Source organism: Rhizoctonia solani, chromosome 2, assembly GCF_016906535.1.
Source record: "Rhizoctonia solani chromosome 2, complete sequence".
Lineage (NCBI taxonomy): Eukaryota > Fungi > Basidiomycota > Agaricomycetes > Cantharellales > Ceratobasidiaceae > Rhizoctonia > Rhizoctonia solani.
The window spans coordinates 883,196-900,540 of NC_057371.1; the positions used below are offsets into that span (position 1 = coordinate 883,196).

At 48.6% G+C, this 17,345-nt stretch overlaps 4 protein-coding genes across 4 annotated transcripts; 3 read left to right on the top strand and 1 right to left on the bottom strand.

Moving 5' to 3' along the window:
- Positions 1 to 1,605: 1,605 nt before the first annotated feature.
- RhiXN_04889 (pre-mRNA-processing-splicing factor 8) lies at positions 1,606 to 9,234 on the top strand (the record flags this gene model as incomplete). Its single annotated transcript, XM_043324705.1, has 14 exons — positions 1,606 to 1,725; positions 1,772 to 2,475; positions 2,532 to 3,183; positions 3,244 to 3,258; positions 3,318 to 3,520; positions 3,574 to 4,424; positions 4,478 to 4,608; positions 4,662 to 4,947; positions 5,001 to 5,663; positions 5,713 to 7,767; positions 7,820 to 8,493; positions 8,548 to 8,865; positions 8,919 to 9,122; positions 9,178 to 9,234. The coding sequence occupies 14 exons, from the start codon at positions 1,606 to 1,608 to the stop codon at positions 9,232 to 9,234; spliced, it is 6,933 nt and encodes a 2,310-aa protein (XP_043177124.1).
- Positions 9,235 to 9,367: 133 nt separating this feature from the next.
- RhiXN_04890 (dolichyl-phosphate-mannose-protein mannosyltransferase) lies at positions 9,368 to 12,063 on the top strand (the record flags this gene model as incomplete). The annotated part of the gene is made up of 8 exons (XM_043324706.1): positions 9,368 to 9,511; positions 9,559 to 9,680; positions 9,732 to 10,036; positions 10,093 to 10,201; positions 10,263 to 10,425; positions 10,476 to 11,229; positions 11,282 to 11,611; positions 11,663 to 12,063. The coding sequence occupies 8 exons, from the start codon at positions 9,368 to 9,370 to the stop codon at positions 12,061 to 12,063; spliced, it is 2,328 nt and encodes a 775-aa protein (XP_043177125.1).
- Positions 12,064 to 12,371: 308 nt separating this feature from the next.
- Positions 12,372 to 13,059, top strand: RhiXN_04891 (ribosomal L37ae protein family; the record flags this gene model as incomplete). The annotated part of the gene is made up of 6 exons (XM_043324707.1): positions 12,372 to 12,492; positions 12,548 to 12,603; positions 12,655 to 12,690; positions 12,752 to 12,799; positions 12,854 to 12,963; positions 13,023 to 13,059. 6 exons carry the CDS (start codon positions 12,372 to 12,374, stop codon positions 13,057 to 13,059), a joined length of 408 nt encoding a protein of 135 aa, XP_043177126.1.
- Positions 13,060 to 14,395: 1,336 nt separating this feature from the next.
- On the bottom strand, positions 14,396 to 17,262 carry RhiXN_04892 (transcription elongation regulator 1; the record flags this gene model as incomplete). The annotated part of the gene is made up of 13 exons (XM_043324708.1): positions 14,396 to 14,452; positions 14,504 to 14,911; positions 14,972 to 15,205; positions 15,256 to 15,579; positions 15,630 to 15,911; positions 15,971 to 16,204; positions 16,264 to 16,663; positions 16,710 to 16,804; positions 16,856 to 16,918; positions 16,978 to 17,034; positions 17,086 to 17,127; positions 17,179 to 17,205; positions 17,260 to 17,262. The coding sequence occupies 13 exons, from the start codon at positions 17,260 to 17,262 to the stop codon at positions 14,396 to 14,398; spliced, it is 2,226 nt and encodes a 741-aa protein (XP_043177127.1).
- Positions 17,263 to 17,345: the final 83 nt, after the last annotated feature.

Here is a 17,345-nt window from a genome sequence, read left to right on the forward strand (position 1 = left end):
GGGGAGGGTTTGAAAGGCACCAATAAGGCTATCCAAAAGCTTAACAAAATCTTCAGAAAAGGCAGCTGTATCACCTGTGCCTAAGTGGTTGATGAGTTCTGAAATTGAGGCAAGTAAATGCATCTTAATTTCGATCAACATATGAGTTGAGTTTCTTGTTCCGCTTGCTTCTCGTATCCGATCACTTGAGCTCAAAATTGAAGTGGCTCATAAGGACTATTACTCCCTCACTGAAGCGGAAGAAAGCACATACAATGACGAAGTCGAGTGGACAGGTCGAGATCTTTACTAATCAATCTTATCCACTTGTTTTAGCTTGAACTGCGTGCCAGGGCACTTGACCCAGCTGACCGTTCAGATCAACACCAGATATCACTCTACATATTGCTCCCACAATAATCCAGTGTACACTTGTGCAGCTATCAGACCTTGAGATAATTTTGCTAAGACAAACAATGATCGGTGACATTTTGGATGCGTTGCACGGCTACTTATGTCTGGACCTAGGCTATTGCATATTCACGCAGGCTAGATCGTGCTGTATCGACTACGGAGTTGCTCGCGCGCTGTAACCTGAAATCTCTGCTGTTGTATCCAGGAAGCATTGAAGATGACTCCTGCCTGTTAAGCTCTGTGGGCGTTATTGAAACTCTCATATTTAGCACTAAAGCGTCAGGAATAGCCAATGTTCTGCATGGTGAGAAGGCACCCGCGCTATACCCTCAAGTATTATGTATTCAATGCAAACAATATCAACGTACCAAAACTGACTATCAGAGCCCTTTCATACAAGATCGGAATATATGCGCTACGATAGTTATTAATGCGAGAAATATAAGCATATGTTGGGGCTTTCCCCCTTGATGTGGTCGAAATGGAACAAGAATCATCCCTCCGTGGCTATGATACTAAAGTTTTCTGAGCCTATATTCTAAGAAGTTTTATTTACTACGAGCATCCTTTTGCATCATTGGGGATCGTTATTCCGTAAGGATGTACTAGTAGACCTCGACCCTTTTGACTACTGTCCGTAGTTTGTTTGGTTTAGGGGTGGTAGTAAAAGAACCAATAACAGGTGTATAGGGATACATGTATATGTATCATGCTTAGGCACCAATGGCATGGGTACCAAAATACAACTCAGGTTAGATGTAGCGTGAAAGTAACTAGCTCTTCGCGCTTAAGCTGTATGTCATATGTCCGCCCCCAAGCACATGAAAAGATTGAGAATGCATATGAATACATTAAAACCTGCGATCCGTCGGGATTGAGATTTACAGTAGAAAACTTCCTGTAATAGGTTAGTAAATGATGGGCGATGAGCATATAACGATAGAACCCTGGGAAAGTTCACCGTGGTTCCTTCAATACTTGGCTGTAGTAAATTGGAATGTGACCACCAACTGACCCACAAATTCAGGAAAGTTCTCGTAAGCGCCGATAGAGTCCCAAGATCACGAGGCGCCAAGTGGCTGTGTAGGCACACGCGATCGCCACCGACTTGTTGTTGACGACGACTGGGGAGATGTCGTTTGCACCGCCGCCTCCTCCGGGCTTTGTCCCGCCGCCACCTGGCATGCCTCCAGGACTTCCCACCCACAGCAAATGGACTCTATGCGAATGCCCTCTGAGGTTCTCGCCCAAAAATCTCACAAATGGGTCCAGATGCAAAACAAACGTTATGGGGAGAAGCGTAAAGCTGGGTTTATCGACACCGGCAAGCAGGTAAATACAGCAGTAAATTTACTAATGTCCCGCTGACATTGTGCAGGATCTTCCCCCGGAGCACGTACGAAAAATCATCAAGGATCATGGCGACATGAGCAACCGAAAATTCCGCAACGACAAGCGTGTCCATCTTGGCGCGCTCAAATACGTGCCACATGCCGTTCTCAAGCTTTTGGAAAACATTCCGTGCCCTTGGGAGCAAGTCCGCGAAGTGCCAGTGTTGTACCACATCACTGGTGCTATTACATTCGTGAACCAGGTCCCCAGAGTCATCGAACCTGTCTACCATGCTCAGTGGGCATCTATGTGGCTTGCTATGCGTCGAGAAAAGCGTGATCGCCGTCATTTCAAGCGTATGCGATTCCCTCCATTTGACGACGAAGAACCCCCACTCGATTATGGTGACAACATTCTCGACGTCGACCCGCTCGAAGCAATTCAACTCGACCTCGACGAAGCGGAAGACAGCCCAATCTTTGAGTGGTTCTATGACCACCGGCCACTTGTCGATACTCCTGCCGTTTCGGGCGAAGCATATAAATTTTGGTCTCTCGATCTGCCTGTAATGGCCAACTTGTACCGACTTGGCCGAACCCTCCTTTCCGACCACACCGACTCCAACGCATCTTATCTTTTCGACAAAAAATCGTTCTTTACTGCAAAAGCTTTGAACATGGCCATCCCTGGTGGGCCCAAATTCGAGCCACTTTATCGCGATATGGAATCTTTTGACGAAGACTGGAATGAGTTTAACGACATTAACAAAGTCATTATACGACAGCAAATCCGAACCGAGTACAAAGTGGCATTCCCTCACCTCTACAACTCTCCCCCCGTTCCGTTCATATTGCACCCTATCATGTCCCCAAAAACGTCTACATTCGTACAGACGACCCCGATCTTCCTGCCTTCTATTTCGATCCTCTCGTTAACCCTGTATCTTCACGTGCCGTCGCGCCTAAGAACGCGCCTCTTATTGCTCACGAGGACGATATATTCGGACCCAACGGCGCGGATGATGACGATTTCGAACTACCAGACGAGGTCGAGCCGTTCCTTACTGAATCTTCTTTGGAGAACGACTACACAGCCGACGCAATTGCGTTGTGGTGGGCACCCGCGCCTTACAACACTCGCTCTGGGCGAACACGGCGAGCCCAAGACGTTCCGCTGGTCAAGAATTGGTACCTGGAACACTGCCCACCTGGCCAGGTTACCAAAGTTCGCGTGTCGTATCAAAAGTTGCTCAAGTGCTATGTCCTTAATGAGCTCAAACATCGACCGCCAAAGGCTATGACCAAGAAGTCACTTTTCCGCCAACTCAAGGCAACGAAGTTCTTCCAGACAACGAAGTTGGATTGGGTTGAGGCCGGTTTGCAGGTTTGCCGACAGGGATACAACATGTTGAACCTGTTGATTCACCGTAAGAATTTGAACTATCTGCATCTGGATTACGTGAGTCCATCTTTTTGTAAAGCATCATGTTGATTCTGATAGGTTTGCTTTATTATTCAGAACATGAACTTGAAGGTTAGTTTTCCATTGGACAAAATCTAAAGGCTGTCTTATTGACCTGATTATTGGCTTAGCCCGTCAAAACCCTGACTACCAAAGAGCGCAAGAAGTCTCGCTTCGGAAATGCATTCCATTTATGTCGTGAAATTCTCCGCCTTACAAAACTTGTGGTCGATGCACATGTGCAGTTCCGTCTCGGCAACGTCGATGCTTTCCAGCTTGCCGACGCACTCCAGTACATCTTTGCACATGTTGGTGCCCTGACTGGCATGTATCGGTACGTTGCAGACGGGTATATGCATATATATTGGTCTAACGAGTATACTGCAGTTACAAGTATAAGTTGATGCGTCAAGTCCGTATGTGCAAGGATCTGAAGCACTTGATTTATTACCGCTTCAACACCGGCCCTGTTGGAAAAGGACCTGGCTGTGGTTTCTGGGCACCCGGGTGGCGAGTCTGGCTATTCTTTATGCGCGGTATCGTTCCTCTCCTGGAGCGATGGCTCGGCAACCTCCTTGCCCGCCAATTCGAAGGTCGTAACTCCAAGGGTATTGCGAAGACAGTAACCAAGCAACGCGTCGAATCTCACTTTGATCTCGAACTCCGTGCTGCCGTCATGCATGATATTCTCGATATGATGCCCGAGTCGATCAAACAGAACAAGGCCAAGACGATCCTCCAGCATTTGAGTGAGGCGTGGCGTTGCTGGAAAGCAAACATTCCTTGGAAGGTACCTGGGATGCCCACAGCGATTGAAAACATCATCTTGCGTTATATCAAGTCCAAGGCAGATTGGTGGTGCTCCGTTGCTCACTACAACCGCGAGCGTATCCGTCGTGGCGCTACCGTCGACAAAGCAGTTGTGAAGAAGAACTTGGGCCGTTTGACGCGTCTCTACTTGAAGGCCGAGCAGGAGCGCCAGCACGGATATCTCAAGGACGGTCCCTATATCAGCTCTGAGGAAGCGGTGGCGATTTATACTGCAACCGTGCACTGGCTGGAAAGCCGCAAATTTGCGCCAATTCCGTTCCCACCTTTGAGCTACAAGCATGACACCAAGCTCCTCGTTCTCGCTCTTGAAAAGTTGAAGGAGGCATATAGCGTAAAAGGAAGGTTGAACCAAAGCCAGAGAGAAGAGTTGGCATTGATAGAACAGGCTTACGATAATCCTCATGAATGTAAGTGGCTATTGTTCAAAATTTTTATTGTGGAAACTAATACTTTCCAATAGGTCTGTCGCGTATAAAGCGATTATTGTTGACTCAACGTGCGTTCAAGGAGTCTGGCATTGAGTTTTTCGATACATACGACAAGCTCATTCCGTGCTACGACATTGAACCCGTCGAGAAGATCACCGATGCTGTGAGTCCTGACCAACTTGATTTGTTCGGATGGCTTATTGCAACTTCATTTAGTACCTTGATCAATTCCTATTCTTCGAAGCTGACAAGCGTGGTCTGTTCCCTGCATGGATTAAACCCGCTGATACAGAGCCTCCTCCACTTCTCGTTTATAAGTGGTGCCAGGGTATCAACAACTTGAGCGAGATTTGGGAGACAAGCGAGGGAGAGTGCAACGTCCTCATGGAAACCGTCTTGTCGAAAGTGTACGAAAAGATCGATTTAACTCTTCTCAACCGACTCTTGCGTTTAATTTTGGATCACAATCTGGCGGATTATATTACAGCAAAGAACAATACTGGTGAGTCAATAGTGCATCCGGCTAGCTGTACTGGGCTAACTCCTGCAACCCAGTCCTCACTTACAAGGATATGGCGCACACCAACGCGTATGGTCTCATTCGTGGTCTCCAATTCTCGGCATTTGTCTTCCAATATTACGGTCTCGTTCTCGACTTGCTCATCCTCGGCTTGCAACGTGCCAGCGAGATGGCAGGCCCGCCCCAGCTCCCCAACAACTTCTTACAGTTCCGAGACAGTGCCACTGAAACTCGCCATCCCATCCGCCTGTACTCCCGTTACGTCGACCGTATTCATATCCTCTTCCGTTTCACAGCCGATGAGGCACGCGATCTTATCCAACGCTACCTCAGCGCTAATCCCGACCCGACGAACAATAACGTTATTGGGTACAACAACAAGCGATGCTGGCCGCGTGATTGCCGTATGCGTCTGATCAAGCACGACGTTAACCTCGGTCGAGCGGTCTTCTGGAACGTGAAGCAGAGTTTGCCCAGGTCTCTGACGACAATCGAGTGGGATGACACCTTTGTGAGCGTCTACTCCAAGGATAACCCACAACTCCTTTTCTCGATGTGCGGATTCGAAATTCGTATCCTACCTAAGATTCGCACAATGAGTGGAGAGCAATTCTCACTAAAGGACGGTGTTTGGAACCTGACAAACGAGCAAACGAAGGAGAGGACAGCTCAAGCGTTCTTACGTGTCTCTGATGAGGGTAAGTTGCGCCCGACGGCTTGTTGCTCAAGTACTGACCTTGGTTCTAGGTATCCAACAATTCAATAATCGTATTCGTCAAGTGCTCATGAGTTCTGGTTCAACTACATTCTCAAAGATTGTCAACAAGTGGAACACGGCGATTATTGGCCTCATGACCTACTATCGCGAGGCCGTCGTTCACACCAACGAGTTGCTGGACGCGCTTGTCAAGGCCGAAAACAAGATTCAGACCCGCGTCAAGATTGGGCTCAACTCCAAGATGCCTTCCCGTTTCCCCCCCGTCGTTTTCTACACTCCCAAAGAACTCGGTGGTTTGGGTATGTTGTCTATGGGTCACGTCTTGATCCCACAAAGCGACTTGAGGTGGTCGAAGCAAACCGATGTAGCCGTTTCTCACTTCCGCGCCGGTATGACCCACGAAGAGGATCAGCTCATTCCCAATCTATATCGGTATCTCCAACCATGGGAGGCTGAATTCATGGACTCTGCGCGCGTCTGGTCCGAATACTCGATGAAGCGCAAAGAAGCCAATGCTCAGAACCGCAGGTTGACACTTGAAGATCTGGAAGACAGTTGGGACCGTGGTATTCCTCGTATCAACACCTTGTTCCAAAAGGACCGTCATACTCTCGCGTACGACAAGGGCTGGCGCGTACGAACCGATTGGAAACAGTACCAGCTATTGAAGCACAATCCCTTCTGGTGGACATCGCAACGCCACGACGGAAAGCTCTGGCAATTGAATAACTACCGTGTCGACGTTATCGCTGCTCTCGGAGGTGTCGAAGGTATCCTTGAGCACACTCTATTCAAGGGAACGTACTTCCCAACTTGGGAGGGTTTGTTCTGGGAGAAAGCATCTGGTTTCGAAGAGTCGATGCGCTACAAGAAGCTCACGAACGCCCAGCGATCTGGTCTTAACCAAATCCCGAATCGTCGCTTCACGCTCTGGTGGTCGCCCACGATTAATCGCGCAAACGTCTACGTTGGTTTCCAAGTGCAACTCGATTTGACTGGTATTTTCATGCACGGAAAAATTCCAACTCTCAAGATCAGCTTGATCCAGATCTTCCGTGCCCACTTGTGGCAGAAGATTCACGAGTCTGTCATCATGGACTTGTGTCAGGTATTCGACCAAGAGCTTGAAGCTTTGCAAATAGAGACCGTACAGAAGGAAACGATCCATCCTCGCAAGTCCTACAAGATGAATTCGTCCTGCGCCGACATCCTCCTCTTCTCGTCGTATAAATGGAACATCTCACGCCCCTCGATTGTCACTGATTCCAAGGATGTTCTCGACGGCACAACCAGCAACAAATACTGGGTTGATGTTCAGCTTAGGTGGGGTGACTTCGATACACACGACATCGAGCGTTATGTTCGCTCCAAGTTCTTGGACTACGTGTCAGATTCAATGTCGATCTACCCTTCGCCCACTGGTGTCATGATTGGCATGGACTTGGCATACAACTTGTGGTCCGCGTACGGCAATTGGTTCCCTGGCATGAAACCTTTGATCCAACAGGCGATGAGCAAGATTATGAAGGCTAATCCGGCACTTCACGTCTTGCGCGAGCGTATCCGCAAGGGTCTACAACTCTATTCGTCCGAACCCACCGAGCCTTACCTTAACAGCCAAAACTACTCCGAACTCTTCTCCAACCAGATTATTTGGTTCGTCGACGACACAAACGTCTACCGGGTCACCATCCACAAAACGTTCGAGGGTAACTTGACCACCAAGCCTATCAACGGCGCCATCTTCATTTTCAATCCTCGCTCCGGTCAACTCTTTTTGAAGATTATTCACACTAGTGTTTGGGCCGGACAAAAACGTCTCGGCCAGCTTGCAAAATGGAAGACTGCCGAAGAAGTTGCCGCCCTTGTTCGTTCCCTGCCCGTTGAAGAACAGCCCAAACAAGTTATCGTTACTCGTAAGGGCATGTTGGATCCTCTCGAAGTGCACTTGCTCGACTTCCCGAACATCGTTATCAAGGGTAGTGAGCTTCAGTTGCCGTTCCAAGCGTGCATGAAGATGGAGAAGTTTGGTGATTTGATCTTGAGAGCGACCCAACCTCAGATGGTGCTTTTCAGTCTTTATGGTAAGTTTGCGCTGTCTCTTTGTGAAGGCCCAAACTAATGTATGTGCAATAGATGATTGGCTCAAGTCGATTTCGAGTTACACCGCGTTCTCTCGCCTCATCCTTCTGCTCCGTGGTCTTCACGTCAACAACGAGAAAGCGAAGGTTATCCTCCGCCCCGACAAGAGCACCGTTACCGAACCACACTTTGTCTGGCCGACACTTACCGACGACGAATGGATCAAGGTTGAAGTTGCCCTGCGCGATCTCATTCTAGCGGACTTTGGTAAACGCAACAGCGTGAACATTGCTTCCCTCACCGCGAGTGAAATCCGTGATATTATCCTTGGTCAAGAGATTGCAGCACCCTCAATTCAGCGTCAGCAAATGGCCGAGCTCGAGAAATCGACCGAGGCGCAAGGACAGGTCACTGCCGTACAAACTCAGACGACCAACATTCATGGAGACACTCTTCAAGTTGTCACAACCACCAATTATGAACAACAAGTATTCAGCTCCAAGTCTGACTGGCGCGTTCGTGCGATTTCGGCGACTCACCTTCCTCTGCGGTTGCAGCACATTTATGTATCGAATGACGATGTTAAAGATGATGCGGCTAGCTACACTTATGTCTTGCCCAAGAACGTGCTCCGGGCGTTTATCACGAATGCCGACTTGAGGACCCAGGTTGCTGCGTTCTTGTATGGCTCGAGCCCTGCAGATAACAAGCAGGTCAAGGAGATCAAGGTGAGTTGTCATATCGATTGACTTTAGATTTGTACTGATTAAATGCGTCTAAAGGCTGTCGTCTGGGTTCCCCAACGGGGAAATAACAACTCAGTTGAACTTCCGGCCCAACATCCCAAGCACGAATTCCTACTTAAAGACCTTGAACCTCTTGGGTGGATCAAGACCCAAGGCCTAGATATCTCTCACCTTTCTCCTACCGATGTAACCACTCAAGCAAAGATTATGGCGGACCACCCTGAATGGAGCAGCCACTCGATTTGCCTGAGCTGCTCATTTACGCCTGGTAGTATTAGTCTCAGCGCTCACCAGTTGACGGTGGCTGGGTTCGAGTGGGGAAGGAAGAATCAAGACTCGGGTGTTAATCCTCAGGTACGCGTCCAAGTTTATCGATTTGAGCGCGACGATTGACAATTCTTCTACAGGGCTTTAATCCTAATATGTCTGAGCGCGTCCAATTGTTGTTGTCCGATCGCATTCTGGGTATGACACTCACCCCCGAAGGACGAGTATGGAACTACGGTGTTGGCCTTGCGCAAATGTGGACCGCCAATCTTCCATATCACGTTGTGCTTGACACGCCTTTACCATTCTGGGCTGAGCAGCACAGACCGAATGCATTCCTTTCAGTGAGTTTTGCGCATCCAAGCTATTTATGTACGTTTACTGATGTTATCCCGATAGTTTGCAAACTTGGAAACGGGTGACGACAGTGCTGACGTGGAAAACAGCTTTGCTTAGGTGTCTGGAGGTATTATAGTTACATATGCTGTGGTTGTACATGTTGTTCGAGTAATATACGTTGTTTGTTTACGTGTCATGCTGCGGTGATTAGATAAGGGGGCCTGGACACGAGCTACTCCTGACAACGACTATGAGTGACGCTGCGTCTGGGGCACGGAGGCGAGGATACGGTCGGGGTGCGACTGAACATGGCAGTATCGCGACTGCGAGTGTTATCGACGATGACGACCACCCTCGACGCGACATGATGGGGCTCTGGAACCCTAACGGCGAGGTCCGCCCTTTGTTTTTTGCAATTATTTTCTCTAACTTTTTCATCAGAGAGAACGCGCGACTAATGCGCCGTTTGAGTCTGAGAGCACGAGTCTCGCGGTCATGGGTGCACTCACAGCACTCGCGTTCTTGCTACGATTTTACAAGATTAACCAGCCAGACCAGGTCGTGTATGTACATGCCTCTGCTGCACGTGACCCATCCGCTAACTGATCCTGCAGCTTTGACGAGGTCCACTTTGGAAAATTCGCCGCATACTATATCTTGCGTGAATACTATTTCGATGTGCACCCTCCATTTGCAAAGATGCTCCTCGCTGCCGCCGGCTGGTTCTCTGGCTTTGACGGTAAATTCGAGTTTGAGAATATCGGGGACAGCTACACCGAACATCACGTCCCCTATGTCGGCATCCGTGCTCTCCCTGCGGTTCTCGGCAGCTTGACGGTCCCCATCGTATTCCAGATAATGAAGGAAAGCGGCTATCCCACTATCGTCTCGGCGTTTACTGCCGCCCTTGTTCTTTTTGGTAGGTGACGTGTCGATCACGCTGCTACTGATGCTCATGATGCACCGCGCATACAGACAACGGACACGTCACCCAGTCTCGCCTTATTCTTCTCGATGCACAGCTATGCTTTTTCATGGCCCTGTCACTGTACTCGTACATCCGCTTCCGCAAACTCCGATACGCGTGAGTTTTCTCCGCATATTCTCCATTTTGCCCTCATCTGACCGTTTTTGCCCCTTTTCAGCGAGTATTCATCCGAGTGGTGGACTTGGTTGATCGCGACAGGCGTGTTTTTGGCATGCACTCTGGGATGCAAAATGGTTGGTCTCTTCACATTCGCCACTATCGGAACCGCCGTCTTGGTCGACTTGTGGAGTTTGTTGGATATCAGACGTGGTCATACTATGGTATGTGTACTTAATTATCTACTATGCACGTGTTTTCAAATTTTGTGCAGGAATCGTTCGGACGTCACTTTGCTGCCCGCGCATTTGGTTTGATCATCGTACCCGCCATTGTCTATCTGTCTTTCTTCTGGGTTCACTTTGCTATTCTTACCAACTCGGGCAGTGGCGACTCTTTCATGAGCCCTGCTTTCCAAGAGACTCTCAAGGGCAATGAATTGCTGATGAACAGTCAGGAGATCCGCTACTACGATACTATTACTATGCGCCACAAGGATACCAAGACCTTCCTTCACTCACACGTTGAACGCTACCCAATGCGCTACGAAGATGGTCGTATCAGTAGTCAAGGCCAGCAAGTCACTGGTTATCCACACAACGATACCAACAACGACTGGCAGGTTATTCCTACCAAGGCCATCCCATCCACTGGCCGTGGTCGCGTTGTCCGCCACAACGATGTTGTTCAACTTTTACACATCAAGACCGACACCTACCTTATGACACACGATGTCGCCTCGCCCTTGATGCCCACAAACCAAGAGTTCACCACTATCGACGCCAACGACGAGTCGCGTTACAATGACACCTTGTTCCAGATTCAGATCAATGATGCACACGAGGGGGAGCCCTGGAAGAGCAAGTCCGGTCACTTCAAGTTGATTCATATCCCTACCAAAGTCGCCATGTGGACTCATCCAAGCCCCCTTCCCGACTGGGCCTTCAACCAGCAAGAGATCAACGGAAACAAGAACTCGGCCGAAAAGTCTTGCACTTGGTATGTTGATGATATTGTTGCAGATGAATGTAAGTCCGATTCAGTGGTTGCTTTAGTCCCCAAGACTAACTGGTTTTGTAGACGGTACCCAGAGCGAACGTATCACTAACGTTGCGCCTCGCCCTCCCAAACATATGAACTTCTTCCGCAAATTCGGCGAGCTACAACTTCTGATGTTGCAGCATAACGCTGGACTGACTGCTTCGCATCCATATGCGTCTGGCCCGATTAACTGGCCATTCCTTCTCAGTGGGATCAGTTTCTGGACTGAGAGCGACTCTAAGAAGCAGATTTATATGGTTGGAAATGTTCTTGGTTGGTGGTTCTGCGTGATGGCACTCTCAATCTTCTTGGGCGTCCTTGGCGCCGATCAACTCGCTAGGAGGCGTGGTATTGTTCCTATCCCCGATCGTAAGTGTCCACGCGCGTTATATATCATGCCGTGCTCATTCGTTCATGCAGCTGTCCGGAATCGTCTGTACAACTCAACCGGATTCTTCCTGCTCGCTTGGGCCTACCACTACTTCCCATTCTTCCTCATGAACCGCCAGCTCTTTGTCCACCACTACCTCCCAGCACATCTCGCATCCGCCCTTGTTGCCGGTTCCGTCTTCAACTTCATCCTTTCTGAAACCATTCACTATCCTATCTCTATTGCTGGCCCATCCACCCGTCTTCGCCCCCGTCAAAAGAGCGATCTCGGATTCAAGGCTGCCATCGCAGCTACTGGATTCGCTGTCGCACTTTTGATGGTGTTCCTGTTCATTGCGCCATTGACATACGGAACGAGCTCGCTCGACGGCCACCAAGTCAACAGGAGGAGAATTCTGTCCACCTGGACTTTGCACTTTGCGGGCAAATAAGCAAATGACGTGGAGAAGAAAGAAAGAGGAAGAGATAGAGGGAATAAAATACAATATCTTACGCGCATTACGATCCAGGAGAGTTTGTTTTGATTTTTGTAGGAGGCACGAAGCTTGTACATAACTCCCGGTGTGTTTGTGCTCAGGATTATAGTTTGTTGTACCTGATTGTAGTCTTGAGTAATATATCTATTGGCATTGTTAGAATAAATTACATTTGGGACAGAGAAATCATGATCTAGTGCAAGGTGTCAGCTGGACCGCTTCACATGCGTATTTAAAAGACTTGGGGAACTATCTCAGAGGATATGGTACTTCTCAGTACCACTTCCAAATCAAGAGGCTTACCCAACTCACATCCGAATTTGCTTCCGGATCCACACAAACACACATCCGCAGACCCCGTCAAGACCCCCGACATCCAAAATGGTAAGGCAAAGTGTCGTATCTGGTTTATGAATGCTAAATGTGCTTCGCATCATAGACCAAGCGCACGAGAAAAGTTGGCGTTACTGGAAAGTACGGAACGGCAAGTTTCGGGTTTGGCTGCATCTGGCACAAGGGTGATAATAATTAGATTTTGTGCTATAGCGTTATGGTGCTTCCCTGCGTAAGCAAGTGAAGAAGGTACGCCGAATCGTATACCTGTAGCGGAAGTAGATAGTTGACCGGTTATCTGGGCTTATAGATGGAGGTCACTCAACACGCTCGCTACACCTGCACTTTCTGCGGAAAGGTAACATTGATTTAACTAGACGCAAGGGCTAGATAGTAACATGGGAATGTTCAGGACTCGGTCAAGCGCACCGCTGTTGGTATCTGGAACTGCCGCTCGTGCAAGAAGGTGATTGCTGGCGGTGCATGGACTGTTTCGACCACTGCTGCGGCGACTGTCCGAAGGTACGTCTCTTTCCCCCTCGGTTGACCTTTACTCAACTAAAAAAAAATCCCGCTTTTAGTACCATTCGTCGTCTGCGCGAGCTTACTGAGGCATAAAAATGGTCTGATTAGGATTATATGCTTGCGTGTGTTGTATTATCATTGCTTCTTATGCTCCAATGCACTCGTCCTGCTGCTATGCACTATGAAAATTCTTTCGTCCGACGTGTGCGTCGTGTGGGGTAAGTATATGCGAGACCCCGATCCGAAAAATAGCAATCAAAACCGTTTTTGTAAACCCGAATCGTGCACTGCGCCGTAGTTGAAAGAAAGTTATGTCCAGTTGCTTAGTGATGAGATTATCCTTTGAACCAATAGTTGTCAGCTACGGTTAAGTTATCAATCTCATTCTCCCGTCACATAGTTGCAAACTTAGATTAGGATATTCTGGGAGCCTTATGTGGAAAGATATACATGATAGGGGTGTATTGGAAAGCAACTGGAAAAATAGAAATGAGAATATCATCTAGGAGTGTGCTGATAGGTGCCATGAAATGCTTCGACGCTTTTGGGTGAATTGGGGGGGGGGGGGGGTTCGACACAAACTTGAAAAGCAGAGCCCCAGTTGGCAGTGTCTTGTGTATGCGCCATTGCACTACGCGCGCAGAAGCCATAGTTCAATCAATGTTGGCGGCGGGTGGCATTAATGAATATCTTTAAGATAAATTATTGAACTAAATTAGTAGATTTGCTTTTGCTCTAAATTGCCAGGCGATAAACCAGTCGACTCTCCATCTAGAACCGACTCCAAATTTGGAGGGCCACAGAAATTGCTGGAGAGGAATCAATTGAAAAGGGAATTGGATAGTACGATGAATTTGTTGATGAGGTAACCCTTGTCGGGCAATGTATGTTTATATTGTCAACTTGAATCACGGGTACCCGCTCACTGGCAAATATCGGCAAGCTGGGAGCACTGGGCAGACCATACAAGGATCAAAATAAACAAACTCGAATAATCTTATAGCTCTAGTCATAGATTAGATTCTGCTACTACCGGTGACTGAGTGAAGCGGATTATCTACAACTCGCTCAATGCAAGGGGGCACGAATCGAAATTCTTTGGTGCCTTGACAACAATATAAGCGATTTGCATGTAGGGCACGTCGAGATTGACACGGACTTAGTCCAGGACAAACTCTCATAAAATCATTTGATGGCAGTGTATGATGGATCTTATTTAGCATGTTTTGACTATGTCCAGAAACTGAAAAGTCATCCATGAATAAGTTCCATGCTCACCGTTGGACCATGTACCCCACAGCCAACCCATCGCAATGCATAATCTCGGAAAACACATAGGAAGAAGCAAATATCATCATTACAACAACAACTCACATACTTAAGAAACACAGACCGAGAGAATAGATTGGGTGATCGTCGCCTCGACTGATTAAATTTCGCCTTCTTCGGGACTGTCTTCCCGTCCATCGACTTCCATACGAGTTTTCTACTAAGCAGTCAATCAACAAGCCGGATTAATCAAGACCATGTAGCTCACCTTTCTGGCTCGTTCATCTGCATAGTCCAACTCGTACCGGTCCACATCCATAGTATCTCGTCGATGTCGATCGGAACGGTGTCCTCTGTCGCGGTCATCTCGCTCGTACCTCGATGAGCCCCGGTAGTCCCTATCCCTGTGATCCCTATAGTCACGATCACGATCACGATCACGATCCCTGTCCCGGTCGCGGTCTCGGTCTCGATAGTCGCGATCACGGTAGTCTCGGTGGCGATCGCGGTCTCGGTCTCGGTCTCGGTCATGGTCATCGTAGTCTCGATGGTGCTTTCGATCCCGATCACGGTCCCGGTCCCTCTCTCGGTCACGATCATACGAGGCATGAGAGGGTTCCTTTCGTTTCCGACTGGTGGTAGAGCCACCATCCTCGGACAACTCCTTGAGTTTGTCCTGTTCCAACTCGATTCGTTAGTACGTGAATTGCAAGGTTGAGAGCACAATATAACGAACCTTTTGTTTGCGGACGTATTTCGCAAACGCGGCCGCGCGGGTTTCTTCGTCCTCGATCGCCTTGAATTCTTTCAGATCTTGCATGAGAGAAACAGCCTGCTCGTATGGGATGTCCAACCCAATAGGAGGGTCCATCTTTTTCAGCGCACTACGCAGGTCTTCGATCTGGTGTCTCTTTCGGCGCTCAGCTTTCCTCAGCTCTTCGGCGGCTTTTTGATTCAGCTCTTCTTTGAACTAAGGGGTTGTCAATACCATGAATCTTATGGCCCAGTATGGATGCTTACAGTCTCGTAAACATCCAGAATATCCTTCTCATTGAGACCCTCAATTTCCTTTGATCCTCGAATGGTATCAAGGAGATTCTCCCCAATCACCGAGGCACTGAATTTGATGCCCTTGGCATCCATCGCCCGGTTGACGCGCGAAACCTTTTCCTCAAGTGCCTGATCGAATTGGTCGACCACGTCCCAAAACAACTCGATCGGATTCGACCCGGGTGTCCCGAGAAGATTCAGGTAACGATCGTCTTCGGCGAACATGGGGTACACATTCTTCCACTTAGTTTTGGCACGAATATGGCCCCCTTTGACAAGTTCATCGAGAAGTTCCTGAGATGGGTGTCAACGTGTGCTATCATACACAGGCGATATCTGCTTACTCTGAATGCCTCACGAGCTTTCCGTTCTTTCCGAGCCTTCTCCATTGCCTTCTTCTGGGTTTCTTCTTGGTGCATGCGCTCCTGTGCACGAGAATAGTCTTCAAAGGCAAGCAACATGTCTAATGGACCAAGATTCCTTAGTTCTTCGTTTTCTTGCCATTCGTCACATTCAAGAACTCGTTGCTGAGCGGTGCGCCATTTGGTAAGGACATCCACGTCAAGCTCTTTGAACAAGGAAACGATTCGGGCAATATTTTTGGTTTTCAGCTCGCGCTGTTTAATCTATGCAAGGATAGACTTTTAGGACCATGGTATCCAATTCAACAAGAACTAGGGCTTACCGTTTCCGCATTCTTCAGCTCTTCGACAAATTCGTCGAAAATGATTTTACGCTCTTCTTCGATTTTGGCAGCGTTCCACGCAGAAACCCTTGCGAACAGCTTTTCGGCCGTAGGGAAAGTAGTGTAATAGTGTACATCTTTAGAGTTGGTCAACAGGTTACGTATACCTGGACGAGCTTTTGCGATTCGAGCATCACGTTCCTCCTTTTCCTTGGCCTTGATAGCTTCCACGAACTATTTTTGAAGGACGAACGATTAGTGCCGAACCCAACCACAAGCAAGTGTCGCCGAACCTTTTGCCACGCAGCTTTCTTCTCAGCCAAACTTCCTAGAGCCTTGTAGAGTGGGTCGGTGATGATCGCACGCATAGTCCTGTCCCAGGTCCAAGTCGCATCCACACCGGCTTTTTTCAAGAGATGGAAAAACGCCTTTTCTGCCTCGTCGTGCGTGGGGAAACCACCCGGAGGAACGACAGGATCGTCCGGCATATTGGGGCGAGTGGGGAGAGGTGAGCCCATACCAGCGGGATTGTTGGGCATGAAACCTGGCTGAGGCATGAGTCCTGGGCCTGGACGCATTCCGCCTGGCCCAACGAGAGCGAGGGTCGGGTTCACCGGTAGACCTGGGACCGCTGGGAGACCGTCCGCGTGAGTGACGGGTCCTGGTACAAAGTTTGGAGCACCGGGCCGGGGTCTGCAGACATGTCAAATCGACCCGGGAAGTAAAAACTAAGGCTTACGGGAGACCGGCGGGCATGGGGTTCTCCTTGTTGACCTTTTCCATAATTTCGACGAGTTCCTGTGGCATTTCCCATTTGGACTCTTTGGTTTGACTCTGTTCCAACAGTGGTTAACAACAAATGGTGACGAGATGAAGCAGACGTACATGATACCAGTATTTACGTCCTTGAGATGTGTGCTCTTTCCAGGGTGTTTTGGCCATCGCTCTCTAAGAAAGTGCACATAGTTTAGCGTAACGTACATGGTGAACATGAACAAACGCCACACCTCGAATGGAGATTTGAGCTCTTCTGGCTTCTCCCATGAGCTCAATTTAGTTTGAGTCTATGTCTATAGTTTAATAGCAAGTTGCGTCTGAGTACACATTGCACGCACGTTGTACCAGTATATCCTCCCTTCAGGATTGCGGTACTCAGTCTGTAGACAAAACGTAAGCAGCATTCATTATGCACTGATTAAATCGCGTACCCATGGTACCGGTACAGGTATAGATGCCTGTGATAGCCAGTGTTAGTGACAGCAGCCAAGTCATAGAAGCGTATAACATACCATCGTGAATCACGGTGGGTTGCGGAAGGGGAGGTTGCAGCCTAATGGCGGGATTGGCGCCAAATACAATCCACGGACCTGGCGCT